The 20,020-nt window shown below is 41.2% G+C and overlaps 1 protein-coding gene across 1 annotated transcript in view; it reads right to left on the bottom strand.

The window, feature by feature from the left end:
• Window positions 1–20,020, bottom strand: part of ube2g2 (ubiquitin-conjugating enzyme E2G 2) — a 78,035-nt gene that overhangs the window by 32,136 nt on the left and 25,879 nt on the right. Inside the window, exon 3 of the mRNA XM_084314687.1 lies at window positions 13,988–14,033. Within this exon, the coding sequence (XP_084170813.1) occupies window positions 13,988–14,033 (46 nt within the window). The remainder of the gene's footprint in view (window positions 1–13,987; window positions 14,034–20,020) is intronic.

Genomic DNA, 20,020 nt, shown 5'->3' with positions numbered 1-20,020 from the left:
AACAAACACATTGTAGAGATAAAAGCTCCATGGAGCTGTAGGCTGTTATAAGAGCTTCATGGAGTTGTAGGCTGTTATAAGAGCTTCATGGAGCTGTAGGCTGTTATAAGAGCTCCATGGAGCTGTAGGCTGTTATAAGAGCTCCATGGAACTGTAGGCTGTTATAAGAGCTGCATGGAGCTGTAGGCTGTTATAAGAGCTTCATGGAGCTGTAGGCTGTTATAAGAGCTTCATGGAACTGTAGACTGTTATAAGAGCTTCATGGAACTGTAGCCTGTTATAAGAGCTTCATGGAGCTGTAGGCTGTTATAAGAGCTTCATGGAGCTGTAGGCTGTTATAAGAGCTTCATGGAGCTGTAGACTGTTATAAGAGCTTCATGGAGCTGTAGGCTGTTATAAGAGCTTCATGGAGCTGTATTATAAGAGCTTCATGGAGCTGTAGGCTGTTATAAGAGCTCCATGGAGCTGTAGGCTGTTATAAGAGCTTCATGGAGCTGTAGGCTGTTATAAGAGCTCCATGGAGCTGTAGGCTGTTATAAGAGCTCCATGGAGCTGTAGGCTGTTATAAGAGCTTCATGGAGCTGTAGGCTGTTATAAGAGCTTCATGGAGCTGTATTATAAGAGCTTCATGGAGCTGTTGGCTGTTATAAGAGCTCCATGGAGCTGTAGGCTGTTATAAGAGCTTCATGGAGCTGTAGGCTGTTATAAGAGCTTCATGGAGCTGTAGGCTGTTATAAGAGCTTCATGGAGCTGTATTATAAGAGCTTCATGGAGCTGTAGGCTGTTATAAGAGCTCCATGGAGCTGTAGGCTGTTATAAGAGCTCCATGGAGCTGTAGGCTGTTATAAGAGCTTCATGGAGCTGTATTATAAGAGCTTCATGGAGCTGTAGGCTGTTATAAGAGCTCCATGGAGCTGTAGGCTGTTATAAGAGCTTCATGGAGCTGTAGGCTGTTATAAGAGCTCCATGGAGCTGTAGGCTGTTATAAGAGCTCCATGGAGCTGTAGGCTGTTATAAGAGCTCCATGGAGCTGTATTATAAGAGCTCCATGGAGCTGTGGGCTGTTATAAGAGCTTCATGGAGCTGTAGGCTGTTATAAGAGCTCCATGGAGCCGTAGGCTGTTATAAGAGCTCCATGGAGCTGTAGGCTGTTATAAGAGCTTCATGGAGCTGTATTATAAGAGCTTCATGGAGCTGTAGGCTGTTATAAGAACTTCATGGAGCTGTAGGCTGTTATAAGAGCTCCATGGAGCTGTAGGCTGTTATAAGAGCTCCATGGAGCTGTAGGCTGTTATAAGAGCTTCATGGAGCTGTATTATAAGAGCTTCATGGAGCTGTAGGCTGTTATAAGAGCTCCATGGAGCTGTAGGCTGTTATAAGAGCTTCATGGAGCTGTAGGCTGTTATAAGAGCTCCATGGAGCTGTAGGCTGTTATAAGAGCTCCATGGAGCTGTAGGCTGTTATAAGAGCTCCATGGAGCTGTATTATAAGAGCTCCATGGAGCTGTGGGCTGTTATAAGAGCTTCATGGAGCTGTAGGCTGTTATAAGAGCTCCATGGAGCCGTAGGCTGTTATAAGAGCTCCATGGAGCTGTAGGCTGTTATAAGAGCTCCATGGAGCTGTAGGCTATTATAAGAGCTCCATGGAGCTGTATTATAAGAGCTCCATGGAGCTGTGGGCTGTTATAAGAGCTTCATGGAGCTGTAGACTGTTATAAGAGCTCCATGGAGCTGTATTATAAGAGCTTCATGGAGCTGTAGACTGTTATAAGAGCTCCATGGAGCTGTCGTTTTGCATATCCATCTAGATTGTCATTCAAGCAGTGGAAGGAATTGATCAAATCCATGATAGAGAAGATCATTCAAACACAGACACCATAGACATGAACAGAGTTATAGAAAAAAGACACACACACAACAGCTACCCACGCATGCCCACACACATCAAACCCCACACAAATGGGCACACACACACACACACATACAGTTCCTTCCTCATTTGTGTTGGCAGCACCATAGGCACTTACACAAATCCCTATCCGATTTACCAGCCACCTAAGATCAGCTGATTAAGACTGTGTTGCTGAGCCGTACTGTATTGCAGTGGTTCCCAAAGTCGGGGTCGCGACCCAAAGGTGGGCCGCGAGCAGCCACAAGAGGGCCGTGAGATGATTAAAAAAAAATATATATATATATATCAAATATTTATTTATTTTTGTCAGGCCACTGAACTTAGAAGCAGGCCAGGACAGTGTTTCTAGTTGTATTCTAAAATTCTATTCTATTGTATTCTAAAATGTGACTATATGGTTTTATATTAACTTAATAAATAAACAAAAACAAAAAATCTACTTATTTCAACAAACATTTCAAAATGCACATAAAACGCTGAAAACACCGAAGCAACAATAGTATTTTAATGAGGCTATTATTATTATTATCATTATTATTTTGCAACAAGTTAGCCCTCTCATAAATAGCGGTTGAGGTTGGTGCTAGAGCGTGCTAGAGCGAGGACGTGCCGTCTCTCTGAGCGAGATCAAATGAATGAACCAATCATCTCAGTCTTTTCGTTTTGCCTCAGCTGGTGTCACTTACAGATTTCTTTGAATGTGTTTTTTTTTTTTTTAATACTTTATACTGGGGAAATCTGTAACACTAAAGATGGCGGCAACGACAAAGAATTGCTGCAAAATAAACATAAATTAGTTTGTTTAAATAATAATAATAATAAAACATTTAAATAAATATATATATTCAAAATAATAATAATAAAAAATATAGATATGTATCGATAATTATGATATGAAGAGAGCAGGGCGGCCGATATGAAGAGAGCAGGTCTAATGTGACATCTAGAGGCTGAATGTTATCTATAGCATCTTTAACAAATGACACACAAAACGTCTTTTCTTGAGTTGATCTGCACTTATTATTTTAAATCAACACACATATCAAATTAAATGAACAAAAATAGTTCCAAGATATGGATCTAAGAGGAGATATCAAGCATGGGAAATGCAAAAGGACTGTTGAATTATCTTGTGGATGGTTAAAAAGTGTCTTTGCATGTTGTGGTGTGGATAAAAATAACTTTTTGTTACTGGACCCCCGCCCCATGTGCCGCCTGACTTTCTTGGAAAACCGCCACAGCTTCCACTGCGGGACTCAGCGAGTCAGCTAACGGCTAAGCATCCATTACACTACTGGCAGGCATCTCATACCACTTTATGTAACAAAATGCGACGTATCCCTTTAACCCTTTCACTACCACACTACAGAAGGTTAACCTTTCACTACCACACTACAGACGGTTAACCGCCTGTAGTGTGGTAGTGAAAGGGTTAACATTCTGTAGTGTGGTTGTGAAAGGGTTAACGCTTTGTCGTGTGGCAGTAAAAGGGTTAACATTCTGTATTGTCGCAGTGAAAGGGTTACCTCTGGTTAACAAAGGTCAGGAGAATATAAATTATAATTATTATAGTTTTCATCTTTGACTGTGAATAACACCATGCTAACATTGACCATACGTCTCCTCTTTCTTAGGACTACAACGATTAGAGAAGAGTGCTTCTTCTCGCGTCTAAATGGTCCGTTTTCCGTTTTAGATTTGTATAACTACATATTTCGCTAATAACACTTAGTCATTTGTAAACAAACGTAGTGCTGAAAATATACACTTTGAATGCAGTTTTGATAGGGTTGGGGTCTTTACTCTGGGCTACATTTGAAAAAGAAACGCAACGTTACTTAATACAGACTGTATTGATCTACCGTATTTATGACATGAAATAAATCTCTTACCGGTACCGGGTCGATCGGGCTTAAGTTAACACTTTGGCGACCAAAGTCCCGCGGCGATTTATAGTCCAGACTCTGGACTCCAGAGGACCGAGCTTCGTCAACAAACCGATGTACTTTCTAACAGCTATATATATATACTTTATAGTATTGCTATCTGTCCATTCTCATTGTCACTTGAGTGCATAAACCGTGCCTTCATAATGGCTTAAAGAAAATAAAAATCCATCGGTTGTCATTTTATAGCGCTGTGAATATAAGGTTTATCGCAGTTTTCGCCTCGTCTTTTTTCTGGGGAGCTAGATAATAGGCTAAAGGCTAGTCACGTTATATCAAACGCCATTTCTGTTGTATATATACGAATGAAATAAAACAAACTGCGTAGCATCCGGAATATTACAGAGCATCTGGATGAAATGGGGGCGGCGGGGGACGCCGATTACTATTATTGATTAGCAATACAGTGTGTGTTCAAGTAGCCATTTTCACTGATCGATCACGTTGCGTTTTAAAACAAGCTCCAATCCGGCTGTAATTTGGGTGAATAGTATCCTACCGTCAGCCCATGTGATCGCCGGCAGCATTTCGTCATAATACATCGGCATCTGGTAGATCGATATGTCCATTGGCTGATCATAAATCGCATTATTCCAGGCTGAAATCTGCGCTTCCAAACGTGATCAAAGATGGATGATGTTCGTTTGGGATCCAAGCTCAAATGAAACGCCCACAGACAGTAAAAATAATTTTTTCCCCAATCGGCCTCAATGATACTGCAGTGGAGCGATGGCGCCCCTAAGAGGATCTGGCCGGTATTGCATGTTGCCGAAATAAATATGCGGGTAGGTCCCCAGAGTCGATCGGGGGCGTTAATACGGTTATTAATATGGAATAAAACAATAACAACTTGCCACGAGTTACATGGCACCGTAACATGTATAAACTCGTGGCTGGTCCTTAAAGTGTTAAGAGGTTAAGTGTGTTTAGTCTCAACAGTGGCATTGTTGACATTCACAAAAATTAGACCCTTTCTAAATGTATCCTATTCAATATCTATACAGAGCATTCATAGCAGTCTATTTCATATTCGTTGTTAAGATATACCTGTATTTGCTCCATGTCGCCCGGTGAATTTCTCACTCAAGTTGAAATATTTTCAACTGGAGAGAACACTGGCTCTGTGTTGTATTTGAACGTGCCACGTGGGACTGAGCTGTGTGTCTTTCACCGTAGTCATGGCCTGGCTTCGTGTGTCATCCTTCCATATACGATCATTTAGTTCCACTGGCGTGCCAAACACACACAGCTCAGTCCCACTGTCTTCTGTCTCATACGGTTTTCTTGTTGTTGGGTGGTTTCTCTGTTGCCATCTTGCCAGTATGTCATTCTGTCTGTTAACCCTTTCACTGCCAAACGACAAAAGGTTAACCCTTTACTATCACACAACAGATGGTCGCCGATTTTATTTTATTAAGGATCCCCATTAGCTGGTGCCATAGCAACCAGCTAGTCTTCCTGGGGTCCACACACACACAAAAACAATTATTGCAAAAACAAAATTATTAAAAGTCAGCACACACAATGCATAATGAAACTAACAATTAAGATATCTAAAATTACATTACAACAGTGTAAAACAAAAATACTTTACACTGTTAAAAACTATTTAAGATTATTTTTTAAAGTGAATCTACTGTAAAGGCAGCAGAGGTTTTGAGGCAGGTTATTCCAAAGAGTTAATGCTCTAAAAATAAAATATCTTCTTAACACTTTGAATGCCCATCACGAGATATCTCGGGTTATCAGCCCGCCCCCTGAATGCCCAACACGAGAATTCTCGTGATTATTTTTTTATTAGCGATCTGAAACCGAGTCTACCGTTGGTAAACCAGCCTCATCAGGCGCTTAGATGTGAAAAAAGCGCCCCCTATCGTCTCCCAGATGGTAATGCACTGCATTGGACTCAATGAAAATGGATGAGAAAAAAAAACTCCGGAATCCACATTTTAATTCTCACGCATGTAACCGGAGCCGATCAGATTAATTGTGGACCCTCAGCACAGCGTGTAATATGTGTTTTACAGTATACGCGTTGGATCAATAAAATGATCGATTTTTGGAATGGCGATCAGGAATTGGAATAATCCATTTGGATACCATCTGATCTCAGGTAAGGAATCTATTTTACCAGTCTTAGGATAATCAGACCTGTTTTCACGGAGATATAAGCTTTTCCCCTATATCTGATATGGCTGTTTGACTGTGCGAGCGATCAGGAACTAAGAGAATCGATTTTCAGCTCGCGGCACCAGCGTGCATACGTACACATAATACTATCGATAATCAAGCGTTTATTTGAAAACGATTCATAAATAGGCCGAAAAATGACAACATTCTAGAATATTACAGTACAGGGCGTTTATCACGGATTCTTTTTTTTCTTCTTGAAAACGAGGACTTTTCAAAATGCTATAAAACGGAAATTAAACGATAAAAAAACAATCCGCTTCGACAATGTTGACTGGAAAATGAGTCATTGATAAGCGACGGGCAGACTAGACACATAATTTATGTTTAAAACATAGATTAGGCGATATTAATGCTAACATTGAAGTGGATGGTGGGCATTCAAGCACTAAATGTGCGCCCCCTGCTGAGCACTGAAAGTGTTAAAGCGTTGGTTTTAGGACCTGGCAATTCAAGCTGCCCACTACTGGAACCTCTAGTGCAGGGGTCAGCAACCTTTACTATCAAAAGAGCCACTTTTCCCCCGTCCCACAAAATAAAATGCTCAGGGAGCCGCACAACCTACCCTTAAAATGAAGATAACAGTGTATAACATTTTATATATCCCCAAGCATACCCCACATTTAGCATAAAACGCCTGACAATTGCATACCCAAAGTAATTTGCGATTTATTATACTTTATACTTATAGCACACAGTTTGTTGCATTAATGGGATTATAAAGCAACAAAAAGAAATATTTTGACTTTTTAATTGCTGTTTTTACCTGTTCTAACAAAGGAAAACCTCAAACTATTATGAAGTGGAGAAAAAATACTGGCTGTGTAGACCTATTTTTTAATAAAAAACAGAAGAGGAGACAAAACACTGGTGTCTGTAGACCGACTTTGAAATAAAACCCTGAACTATTCAGGTATATTTGAGTCCTTCCCTTATTTGTGGAACATTTATAAAATAAAAGTAGTCTACTTTGAAAAAAGACTACCATGTGTACTGTAGACCTACTTTGAAATAAAACACAGAAAAGGAGAAAAAAACACTTGCATCTGTAAACCTACTTTGAAACAGGTAGTATAAAAGACAATCTATTTTCAATGTTAAGCCAAGAGAGGCGGGCATGCATACGGCTCACATTAGACCTTCCCTTATTTGTGGAAAATCTATAAAATAAAAAGTACATTTTTCGTTGTTCGCAAATTTCGCACCACATATCAGGCATACAGGTAAGCCTTTTGTTGACTAAATATCTTAGTTGATGAAATATTTTTTCATTTCAGTGTCACATTATGACATCGATATCAAAAAAAAAAGAAAAAAAAGAAAAAAATCTTTTGTCAGGGAGCCGCAGCTGATTGGCTAAAGAGCCGCATGCGGCCTCGAGGCCGCAGGTTGCCGACCACTGCTCTAGTGTAATGCTCATGCACAGTATTACTAAAACAATCTGATTATGTATAAAAACAGGAGTTTTACTGCTCATGACCAACTTGAACAGCACAAGTATATTAAAAGACAATCTATTTTCAATGTTAAGCCAAGAGAGGCGGGCATGCATACGGCTCACATTAGACCTTAGTGAGCAGCCCAGTACCAACTGTGCTGCCCTGTTCTGGACCACCTGGAGCTTCCTGAGGTCACCACTGGCTAAATGACTAAAATGGCAGCAGATGACCACATCGCAGAGCAATAGTCAAGATGACATAAAACTAAACTTTGCACTATCTGACATAAAAGGGGACGGGCAACAAAAGAAGCACATTTCCTGGAAATACCAATTGCTCTTCCCATTTTTAAAACCATATAATTAATATGCTGAGACCAAGACAGAGTGCAATCCAGCATCACTCCAAGGAGTTTAGTACTTTCAACTTGTTGAACTGCCGAATTACACAAGTTTAAATGAAGCTTTGGATTTGTAGATAACCTGTGCCTTGTTCCCAGCACAATACATTTAGTCTTGGAGATATTAAGGACAAGTCTATTACATACTACCCAGTACCCAGTCATGCACAACTTTAAGTTCTCTGCTCAAAACTTCATTAAGTACATTGCATGATGGTGCAGCGTAAAACAATGTTGAATAATCTGCATAAAGAACTGTTGTAGCACATTTGGTAGCCCAAGATAGGTTATTAGTAAATACAGAGAAGAGCAAAGGTCCTAGGCAACTTCCTTGCGGAAGGCCACACTCTAGACCTCTGCTACTGGACAGGCTGCCATTTAGATACACCTTCTGTGATCTAGAGGACAAATAATTTAGTATCCACTTTAAAGCAGAATTTTTTAAACCATAACATTTAAGTTTCTCAACTAGTAGAGAATGGTCCAGCACATCAAATGCAGCACTAAAATCTAACAGCACAGCTCCCACCAGCATAGAGTTATCTATAGCTTTAAGCCAGTCATCAGTCATCTGTATCAAAGCAGTAGAAGTAGAGTGACCAGCTCTATAGGCATGTTGAGAATCTGTTGCAAGCTTGTTTGAAACAAAATATTCTTGAATCTGTGAATGCACCAACTTTTCCATGATTTTGCTCAAGACAGGTCAAATACTTATAAGTCTAGAATTTCCCTCATTAAAAGCAGCTACATCGATGGTGCCCACCAACACTGCCTTTGAGCAAGGCAATGGTCCCCAAACTGCCATAGTCAACCCTACGCTTTGAACTCTGAGGAAATACAGTATCAGTAGTGTATCTACAGATGGGTGACAAAGGAAATTCTGAATGAGTGGAGAAACCCAATACAGATGCTTCCATGCAGATGTTACTGCATGACACCAGATCTTAGGATTTAACATCCTATCATGCTTTGTGGCATGTATAAAATGCTGAGCAAGTGACTTTAAAAGAGGGTTCATTATTGGGGCACAATAATAATAACAGGAGATTCAAATGTATTGGTTCCTACCTAACAGGAAGACAACAGGTGGTAGATATAAACAGAGTACTCTCCTGCAAGGGAGTGTTTTGGGTCCGCTCCTCTTTCTCCTGTATATTACTGACCTGAAAGCAGCTTGCTCATGTGACCTTTTTTTATACGCGGATGACTCCACCTTACTAGTGTCTCACAAAGACAAACAAGTGGTTGAGCAGACATTGAGTGCAGAACTAGAGAAGGTTAGCGACTGGCTCGGCTACAACAAGCTGTCCCTCCACGTGGGGAAGACTGAGTCCATTCTATTCGGGTCAAAGGTCAGGCTCCTAGAATAGGAGATACTGTTCTCACAGACAAAACATCTGTGAAATATCTTGGTTGCGTCCTGGAAAACAGCTTATCAGGGGAAAGCATGGCTCACCAAGCACTTACAAAGATCAATAACAGGACTAGATACCTAGCCAGAATCTCTAATTTTTTAGATCAGTCAGCGATGAAGATTCTTGTTGGAGCACTCATACAGTGTCACTATGACTATGCGTGTGGCTCCTGGTACAACAGTGCCCCCAAAAGTCAGAAAATAAAACTACAGACATCACAAAACAAGCTAATCAGGGTAATACTAAGGCTACCTGCCCGAACCCACCTTGACCCATCACACTTTGAGATCATGAGATGGCTTAAGGTGGAAGACGGAGTAAACCAGATAGGGATGTGCCTAGTTCACAGAATAGTGCACAGGGTAGTGCCAGTGTACTTCAACAACTACTTCAACTGAATCAGGGACACCCATGCATACCCAACTAGGCGCAGCTCAAATGACTTTGTGCCAGTCAGATTCAGGAGCTGTATGGGGAAGGAGTCATTTCTGTATTCAGCTCCGTCTATTGGAACAGTCTACCCAGTGACCGGAGTGAAAATCGTAGACAATGTCGTTAGATTCAAGTCCAGCCTGAAGACATGGCTCAAAAGGGACTATACTTAACCTAGACACTTAGCTTAAGGCACCCTTGCATGTTGTATGAGTCTGTTATGTATATAAATGTTAAATGGTATATGTGATGTGTTGTGATGTCATGTTTTGTATGATGCATGTCTAAGCATCACACTCCCCTACCCCCATACAAGGACCACAATGGAAATAAGCTCTGAGCTTTTTTGTGTTTCATCCTTGGCAGTATATCCTGACTGTGCTTTCTGTCACATGTTTATTTTTTATATTGTCAAATAAAGTCATTCATTCAATCACAAAGAATATTTCTATTCTGATAGGAGTGGTCTCAAGATGACAATGCCCCATCCACAGGACACTAACCCTAGGGCTGGGCGATAAAACGATAACGATAACTATCGCGATAAATTATTTCCTTGAAATAAACATGAAACGTGGTCGCAAAGTTTCGATATATCGATTTTCCAAGCTTGGATATGAGCACACGCATAGATATCTATGAGCACACGCACTAACAACCAATCAGTGAAGGAGATGGCCGATAGCGGAAGGAGACCCGGAAGGAGACGCGGAGTTAGGACTCAGTAAACAAGGCTGGCTAGGGCTAATTAGCTTGCACTGCGCTATTTTACAGTTTACCTGCCGAGTTGGTGTGTGTTTTGAATTCTGAGGGTAACTGTTATAGTAGTGTGGGGTATACAGTGGACGTCGTTGCAATGAATTGGGCGGAACAGAGTATTTTAGGGTAATTTTTAGTACATTGTCATGAGATACTCCACTCGGAAACGAGGCTGGCTAGGGCTAATTAGCTTGCACGGCGCTATTTTACAGGTTACCTGCCGAGTTGGTGTGTGTTTTGAATTCTGAGGGTAACTGTTATAGTAGTGTGGGGTATACGGTGGACGTCGTTGCAATGAATTGGGCGGAACAGAGTATTTTAGGGTAATTTTTAGTACATTGTCATGAGATACTCTGCTTGCTTTGGCTAACTGCTAACGTGCGCGGACTTATGACGACATCTACTCGACTCTCGAGACATTCACAGCAGCAAAACAAGTATTAATAGCCCGTCCATCGGCGCCGGGCATAATAAGTTAATTAAACTTGACAGACATTATATCGACGATAATTATCGATATAGTTATATGAAAATAATTTTTAACCCATACACACACACGTACTGTATACGTGCATAATGAATCATCACAGTAGGCTTCTATTATTCTAATGACTTGTTTTATGAGGATATCGTGGATATGCGCTACCCCCCTGGTTCATGACCCGTGGACGGAGCAGGAGCCTTGAGAGCCAAGCTTGCACTCGTTCCATATTGACACTACTAAAGACTTTGATTGATTGATTGATTGAAAAGTTTATTAACAGATTGCAGAATGGGTACAGTACAGTACAGCTCAATACATACAATTGTTAAGGGGATGCAGACCAGAGAAAGACTTTCGTCTTGTTTACATCAGGGTCCCCCATTTTCAATTCATCATAACATATATGACATACATGACATACAGATAGACAGTACTGCTACATCTATACATTTATGACATATCAGATTTGCAAATACAGTAGTTTGTGATACAAAAGTGTCCAGAAAAGGAGTGTATATACATTTGGCATAGAAACTGTACATTGGAGGAGGTTGGTTGGGTGGGGTGGGGTTGGGTGGGTTGGGTGAGGGCTGTACATTGGAGGTGGGGGGGGGGGGGGGGGGGGGGGGGTTGGGTAGGGGACACACACACATTTTACACTGTACATTGGAATATTGACAAAGCCTTACTTGGTCATTTACTGTACAACTAGGTTAGGACATTTGTAGGGGCCAGTTTCGAATTGCAGTCTCACGTAGGTGTTTTTTGAGATTGTTTTTGAAGGTGGGTAGTGATTCACATTCCTTTACAGCTTTAGGCAGGAAGTTCCACATTGATGTGGCATAATTGCTAAACGTGTTTAGTCCCTTGTTTGAGCCGAATCTGGGTTTTACATGATTTGTGGAGCTCCATCTGGTGTTGTGATCGTGGTATTCACTGACCTAAAGATGTCATGCTAAGTTCTACAGTATGACTTACTACTATGGAGCAGCGCATATCTGCGATTTGCTAATAAAACAAGTCACTTGAATAATAGAAGCCTACTGTAACAATTAATTACACACGTATACAGTACGTGTGTGTGTGTGTGTATGCGCTAAGTGCATCTGCCTTATGCATAATCACTAAACCGTTTCTCCATTGGCTCTTACGATGTGCGCACAAAGCAATAGAAATAAATAAAACCAACAATAAATAATATCATAGAGAACAAGACGGTATATGGCATATTAACCCATTCTTCGCCAGGCATTGTACCCTTCTTATACCATCCTCTGCCAGCTCTATTTGTCTATCGAGATGTTCACCTTCTTTGCAGGGCTATAACTTTTTAAATTGTATTGCTAAATTGACATTACTATGGCCCATTCAACATCAATTATCTATCGTTCAGGGTGTAGGAACGTTTTACTTTTTCATTCACACATTCATACTAAAATACTGTCTAGACTAGAGTATAAATATGTTTTTATCGTTTTCTGCTGTATTTCATAGAACGTGAGATATAGCCATTTATGCATATATTAGATCATCAAATGCAGTTTGATAGCGATTGACGCCAGATAAAAAATGTCAACTGTACATGATCCTAGACGTTATGACTTATCATCTGATGTTGACCGGAGGGGGGGGGGGGGGGGGGTAGTTTATAATTCCGTGGCCAACGTTACATCATTTATGTAGTATGGGTGATATATATATCAGAGCAGTTTGTATGGTTAATAATAATCAAAAACGCTGAAACTCACCGCAGCTTCCTCTTACCGTTGGGTGATCAGCGTGGAGCAAGAAGATCGCTATTATGGGATGTTGATCTAGATGAACCATTTCCGGGTTGTATAATACTATATACGTCCAAATAACGTTGTTTATTGAGTTATGGCAACGGATCGATTATCCAGTGTGTCGAGATGGAGTCCCGGGAGCGATAGCAAGTGGCGGACGGAATAGGGGGGACACCAAACACTTCTGGTTTGGCAACTCGCCGATCGGCCACCAGGTGGCGGTATTGAAGCGATGGAGAGTTGAGTGGAGATCTACAGCAGTGGTTCCCAAAGTCGGGGTCGCGACCCAAATGTGGGCCGCGAGCAGCCACGGGAGGGCCGCGAAATGATTTATAAAAAAGAAAAAAAAAAAAAAAAAAAAAATTGTCAGGCCACTGAACTTAGAAGCAGGCCAGGACAGTGTTTCTAGTTGTATTCTAAAATTCTATTCTATTGTATTCTAAAATGTGACTATATGGTTTTATATTAACTTAATAAATAAACAAAAACGAAAAATCTACTTATTTCAACGAACATTTCAAACTAAATAACAGATTATGCACATAAAACACCGAAAACAACCGAAGCAACAATAGTATTTGAATGAGGCTATTATTATTATTATTATTATTATTATTATTATTATTATTATTATTATTATTATTATTATTATTATTATTATTATTATTATTATTATTATTATTATTATTATTATTATTATTATTTTGCAACAAGTTAGCCCTCTCATAAATAGCACATATAAATTATATGTGATATTTGGCTTAAAAAATCGGTCGCCTGGCAAAAAAAATTAAATAAAAAAGCCTGACGATGTGCATTGGGCCGCGGCTCTCTGACGCCTTATTTTCTGGGTCCCGGCCTGAAAAGTTTGGGAACCCCTGATCTACAGCACCAGTCATGGCTCCGTGGGTGAAATGTGAATACCATGACGAAAATTTGAAATATTGATCTTGATGATGTCGTAATCCGTCATTGGCAGATTAAGCATGGCGAGGAATGACGTCTTAATCCGTCAATGGCGGAGAATGGGTTAATACAGTATTCCACTATACAGTAGCTATATCCGCGGTGATTGGGTTTAGTTCTTATTTATTTATTTTCTGACATGGTTCATTGAGTCATGTTGTTTACTTTTTGTTTCTCTGAATTCTGTAGGAAAAACACGCTAGGATTCAATACAAACCAAACTATTATGATTCCCACAGTAACAGGAGGGCAGAGACTTACATGATCAGCGCATCCCATTCAAAGAAGTTCTCCTCATTTGCAGGACCTGTTCAAATAGAAAGAAAAATGTGTATGATTGTGTGCATATGCTGCAGACTATAGCTAATTACATATTTTGGTGTTTCATCCTCACTGTGAGTCAGGTTCAGTTTAACCTGGATCGGCGCCATGAGACTGGGTATAAGCATGCCATTGGTCGACTATTTCAGTGGAGTTCTCCTCCCCTTCCGCTATATGCAACACTATTTTGCCAGGTCACCGATGCTGCATCCTGGGCGGCGCAAAACCCAGGACGATTGTGATTGGTTTAAAGGAATACAAACAAGCCAGAGCGTTCTTTCCCCCTGTAGGTTCAGCCAAAAGGGGTGGGCGATATAACGATAACGATAAATATTGTGATATATTTTAATAATCGATATCGAATATCGAAATAAAAAAAAATAGAGCCTCTGTAATACCCACAACCCCCTGTGTGACCGCCGTGGCCGGACAACACTGGTTTAGGGCTGGGCAATACGGCCAAAGTATCATACCACCTATGCATCTTTTTGACGGTAACAATATTTGATGGTATTTAGTTTTCCAGTAAATGGCTGCTTTTTTATATAGCGCTTTTATCCAAAACGCTTTACAATTTGTTACTCACATTTTCCATTCACTCACACACCGACGGCGGAGGCAACCATGCAAGGTGCCAACCTGCTCATCGGGAGCAATTAGGGGTTAAGTGACTTGCTCAAGGACACATCGACACGCTGCCCGGGTGGAGCGGGAATCAAAACGGGAACCTCCGGATTGCCAGACGACTGCTCTACCTCCCGAGCCACTGTCGCCCCAGTACAAATTACAACATGATATGGCATATTTTTATGTTGTTATCTCGTAATAAAATTGCCATGGTGCCATTTCATTCAAAATAGTTTTTTTTATACAATATGTATATATCATGGACGATAATATTGTAAAAATCCATACTTTTGCATGGACCCAGATGTTATTCCATTCCCTTCTATTCAGTATGCCTACCAGTAGTACCAGCCCTACACTGGTTTTATGTACAAATTGTACAAACATAAAATGGCCTTCAGTGTCCTCCTCCTTCAGGCTGTCCATGGCAGCATAGTGTGAAAGGAGACACAAAGCAGACACTGTATGTGTGAAGTATTTTAAAAATAAATGTCTTTTCTTTTTGTCTTAGTACATTTTATATAAAAATGTATTGTCTGCATTTAAGCCATGCTCACTATTCTACCTCCTAGGAGTAGTGGGCAGTACAGCGGCCAGGGACCAACTCCAGTTCTAGTGAGTACTTGAGTGATCCATTACCGAATATGAATTTAAAATAAAACACAAGATACTTGTGCATTAATGATAAGGATACGCCCTTAACACTATCAGTGCCGGCCTTGTTTACCTTTTTACCCCCTTGAATGCCATCATCCACTTCAATGTTAGCGTTAAAAACGCATTTTATGTTTTAAATTATGGCTATGTGTCTAATCTGCCCGTTGCTTATCAATGACTTGTTTGCAGTCAACATTGTCGAAACGGATAGTTTTTTTTAATCGGTTCATATCATTTCGAAAAGCTATCGTTCTCTCGAAAATTTCCGGGAAAATAGAAAGATTCCCCCATAAACGGCATTTATTGGAATATTCTCGAATACACTAGACACGTTGTCATTTGTCAGCCTATTTATGAATCGTTTTCAAATAAACGCTAGATTATCGATAGTATACGTGTACTTATGCACGCTATAGAGGCGGGCTGAAAAATCGATTACCTCATTTCCTCAAGATCACACACACACACGGCACATGCTGATATCTCAGTGAATACAGCTCTGATTACCCCAAGACTGGTAACATAGACTCCTTACCTTAGATCAGATGTTCTCCAAAAAGATTATTCCAATTCCTGATCGCCATTCCAAATATCGATTGCGTTTATTGATTGATTATTGGCTGCTGTAAATATATATTCCAGGCTGCATTCCAACTCGCGATCACTTCCATGTTCATCAGACAGCTTGCCAGCACAGTGGAGTTGGCTCCACCTCCACAGATCCAGCAGTATAATCGAATGACCTGCAGTTACACAGGGATAGACGATAGGGGGTGGTATTTTCCCATCTGAGCTCCTAGAGGGAGCTGCTGTACCAACGGGAGACTCGGTTGATGAAATATGAATTCAGATTGCTAATAAAAAAATCAAACGACAATACACGTCGTCGCCATTCAAAGTGTTAATAAAGAACCCCCTCTTCCCTCTGACCGGCATGCTGGCCTCAGTACCATATACTTCCGCCCCGACAGAGCTTCCCCCCTCCTCCTCAGTGATAGGGTTACTGATATCCTGCAAACTGTGGTTTTCTACCCGTCGCTGGACATCAATCGACTGACTTTTACTGATAGTATTGATCAATAGGGTGAAGGAATACTGTCATGGATCCATGCAACGGTATGGAATTTTACTATACTATCATCCACGATATATAGGCTACATATTGTAAAAGATTTACATATGGTATATTTTTTTGTTTATCAAACAATTGTTCCTTGGAGCAGTATTAAAAAAGTAAAAGAAGAGATTTTTTATTGAAATAGCATCATGACAATGGCATTAAAACATAATAATGACGTAAAAAATACCTCATATCACATTGTAATTTGTACTGGAAAACTAAATGCAGCCACATAGCATTGTCCGTTACACCTTCAAAACTAAGAAAAATATGTGATATGATACTTTGGCCGTATCGTCCAGCCATAATGTATTTTGCATCAAAATACTGCCCATACTGTCCTGGCGAAGGACTTACGATGAATGAATGAATGAAAACTTTATTTAACAGATTGCAGAATGGGTACAATACAGTACGGCTCAATACACACAATTGTTAAGCGGATGCAATAACCTAGGGGTCCGCAAAGACGATTTCAAACTAGAAATGGTAACAACAGCTGAGGTACTCAAAAAACTGAGCGCCCTCCAACCTAACAAGGCCACTGGCCATGACAATATCCCCTCCAAATTCCTCAGAGACTCAGCAGCCGCCATCACCCCAGTCATCACACACATAATAAACCTCTCCATAAAACAGGGACACGTACCCAAAGACTTCAAAATTGCGAGAGTAACCCCCCCTGCACAAAAAGGGCAGCAAATTAGACCCAGGCAACTACCGCCCTGTTTCTATTCTCCATCTCGAAAGTCATGGAAAAAATAGTATACAAACAGGTCGAAAAGTATCTTGCGGAAAAAAATCTCATCTACGAATTCCAACCCGGCTTCAGAACATCCCACTCCACTGACACATGCCTTCTCTATTTGAACGACCACATCAAACAAGAGGTGGACGCTGGCAAATACTGCGGCATGGTCATGTTGGACGTACAAAAGGCATTCAACACTGTCAATCACTCCATTCTGATTGACAAGCTAAAAGCAATTGGTTTTGATAGTCTCAGTGAGCTGGATGCAATCCTACATGGAGGGGAGAGAACAGATGGTGGAGGTAAATGGTACTCACTCTATCCCCCCCTCAGAGTGAGCTGTGGTGTTCCACAAGATTTACGGTCCCGGAGATGTACACGGTCCATTACTGACATTGCAATTGTATATTTGAGTGATTAGCACCACTATGTCCTTTCTTAAGGGTGTACCGTATCTCTCTATTTCTCCTAATGCAATCTTATAGTTTAAGGGACTCGTTAGTCTACAATGCCCTCTAGAGGGGGAGACAGGTTACAGGCCATAGCAGTAGCTCCACTACTAGGCCTAACTCAGGCCACACCAGCAGATCTACCAACAGACCCGGCCATCCACATCGGATTATCACTGTCGTCACTACAAAATCAACGGCCGTGCCTCTGCCTGGGCAGTTGAGAGCACGTGGCAACGGTGTTGTCCACACCAACCTGCGCCCGCTGCGACGTGCTGCGTCCAGTGTGACACCAGATATCACTCTCAATATGGCTCTTATAAATGCTAGATCGATTTTAAATAAGACATTTCTTCTAAATGATCTTTTTACCTTCCATAAACTGGATTTTATGTTTTTAACTGAGACCTGGCTCCACGCTGGTGACTGTACACCGTTCTCCGAACTGCTCCCTCCTGACTGTACATTTTTTAATTCCCCCCGGTCCTCCGGTAGAGGTGGAGGTTTAGCCTCCGTGTTCAAATCTTGCTTCCAGTGTCGCCTGTCCCAGCCTGTAGCAAGCTACTCTAGCTTTGAGCTGCAAACATTTGAACTGCACCTGTCATCCCCTGTGTTCTGTGCTGTTGTCTATCGTCCACCCAAATACAACAAGGAGTTTATCACAGACTTTGCCGATTTTCTCGCTGGGATCATGGTGAAATATGACCACGTTTTAATTTGCGGTGATTTTAATGTTCATGTCTGCTGTCCGCTGCTACCCCTATCCCGGGACTTTCTGAATCTCATTGATTCATTTAATCTGATACAATCAGTCACTGGCCCAACACATGAAAAAGGTCACACGTTAGATCTTGTGTTATCGTTTGGTATATCTGTCTCTATAACAGACATCTGTGCTGCAGGTCTTTCTGACCACTCACCTGTTGTGTTTACCTTAATAGCCCCGTGCCTACATAAGAATGACCATGCCCCTGCGCGCTACTCGCGCACGTTGGGCCCCCTGACTGCTGTGCTTTTTTCTGATGATTTTAACGGTTCCCCACTTCACGCCTTGGGCGCAAACTGTGTTTTTAATAGGGATGCACCGATATGAAAATTGGCCACCGATACCGATACCGATTGTTCAACTAACACTATCGGCCGATACCGATACCGATATTTGTATATTTGTATATAAGTATTTGTATTTTTATTTTTTTTATGAAACTACTGTATATTTGTATGTGTATGTTTGTATTTGTAGGCCTCTTTACTTACTTAAAAAAAGGAAACATCAATAAATATGTTTATGGTATCACTATCTCTCTCCCAGTATCGTCTGGCGGCCTGCAGAGGGATACTATTTTCTCAACCAGAGCTTTCAACCAATGCAATGGAACCATTCTGGCGGCCTGCAGCGGGATACTATTCTTTCAACCAATGCAATGGAACCATTTTGATTGACAGTCGATTCAGCCAATTACGCCACACCGCTAGCACCCACCTCCTGCTGTTCTTACCACCAATCGGCAAGCGTTTTCTACTTTCGGGCATGCCGCCATTGATCTGCTTGCGACTCACTCGAGAGCACATCACAACAAACTTAACGTAGCTAATACCTTAGCTGCCCGGCCCGCCGACCAGCGCTCTACAGCATGACCAAATGAGACATAATGATTTTACTGCAACAAATGTTATAATAAAACAAAGCCTTTCTATACATTTGTCTGGTTGAAAACTTTATTAACAGATTGCAGAATGGGTAGTTTGGTACGGAATGAGCAACGGAGCTATGAACGGAATAATGCCTTGCTTACTTGCTGTGTTCGGGTAAATAATATGCTGATGTTATATTGAACGTGTAACACTAACTATATAACGTTATTAACTAACTAGCTACCGTACCGGGAGCTCACGTTGATGCCTGGATGGTGCTAACTAACTAGCTACCGTACCGGGAGCTCACATTGATGCCTGGATGGTGCTAACTAACTAGCTACCGTACCGGGAGATCACGTTGATGCCTGGATGGTGCTAACTAACTAGCTACCGTACCGGGAGCTCACGTTGATGCCTGGATGGTGCTAACTAACTAGCTACCGTACCGGGAGCTCACGTTGATGCCTGGATGGTGCTAACTAACTAGCTACCGTACCGGGAGATCACATTGATGCCTGGATGGTGCTAACTAACTAGCTACCGTACCGGGAGCTCACGTTGATGCCTGGATGGTGCTAACTAACTAGCTACCGTACCGGGAGATCACATTGATGCCTGGATGGTGCTAACTAACTAGTAGTGGGTAGTTGGGTACGGAATGAGCAACGGAATGGAACTGAGCTATGAACGGACTCCGAGTAATGCCTTGCTGCTATGGGTAATAATAATAT

Source organism: Notolepis coatsorum (assembly GCF_963971535.1).
Source record: "Notolepis coatsorum genome assembly, chromosome: 5".
NCBI lineage: Eukaryota > Metazoa > Chordata > Actinopteri > Aulopiformes > Paralepididae > Notolepis > Notolepis coatsorum.
Note: the sequence above shows the minus strand (reverse complement) of the source record. Positions and strands in the feature narration are given on the sequence as shown.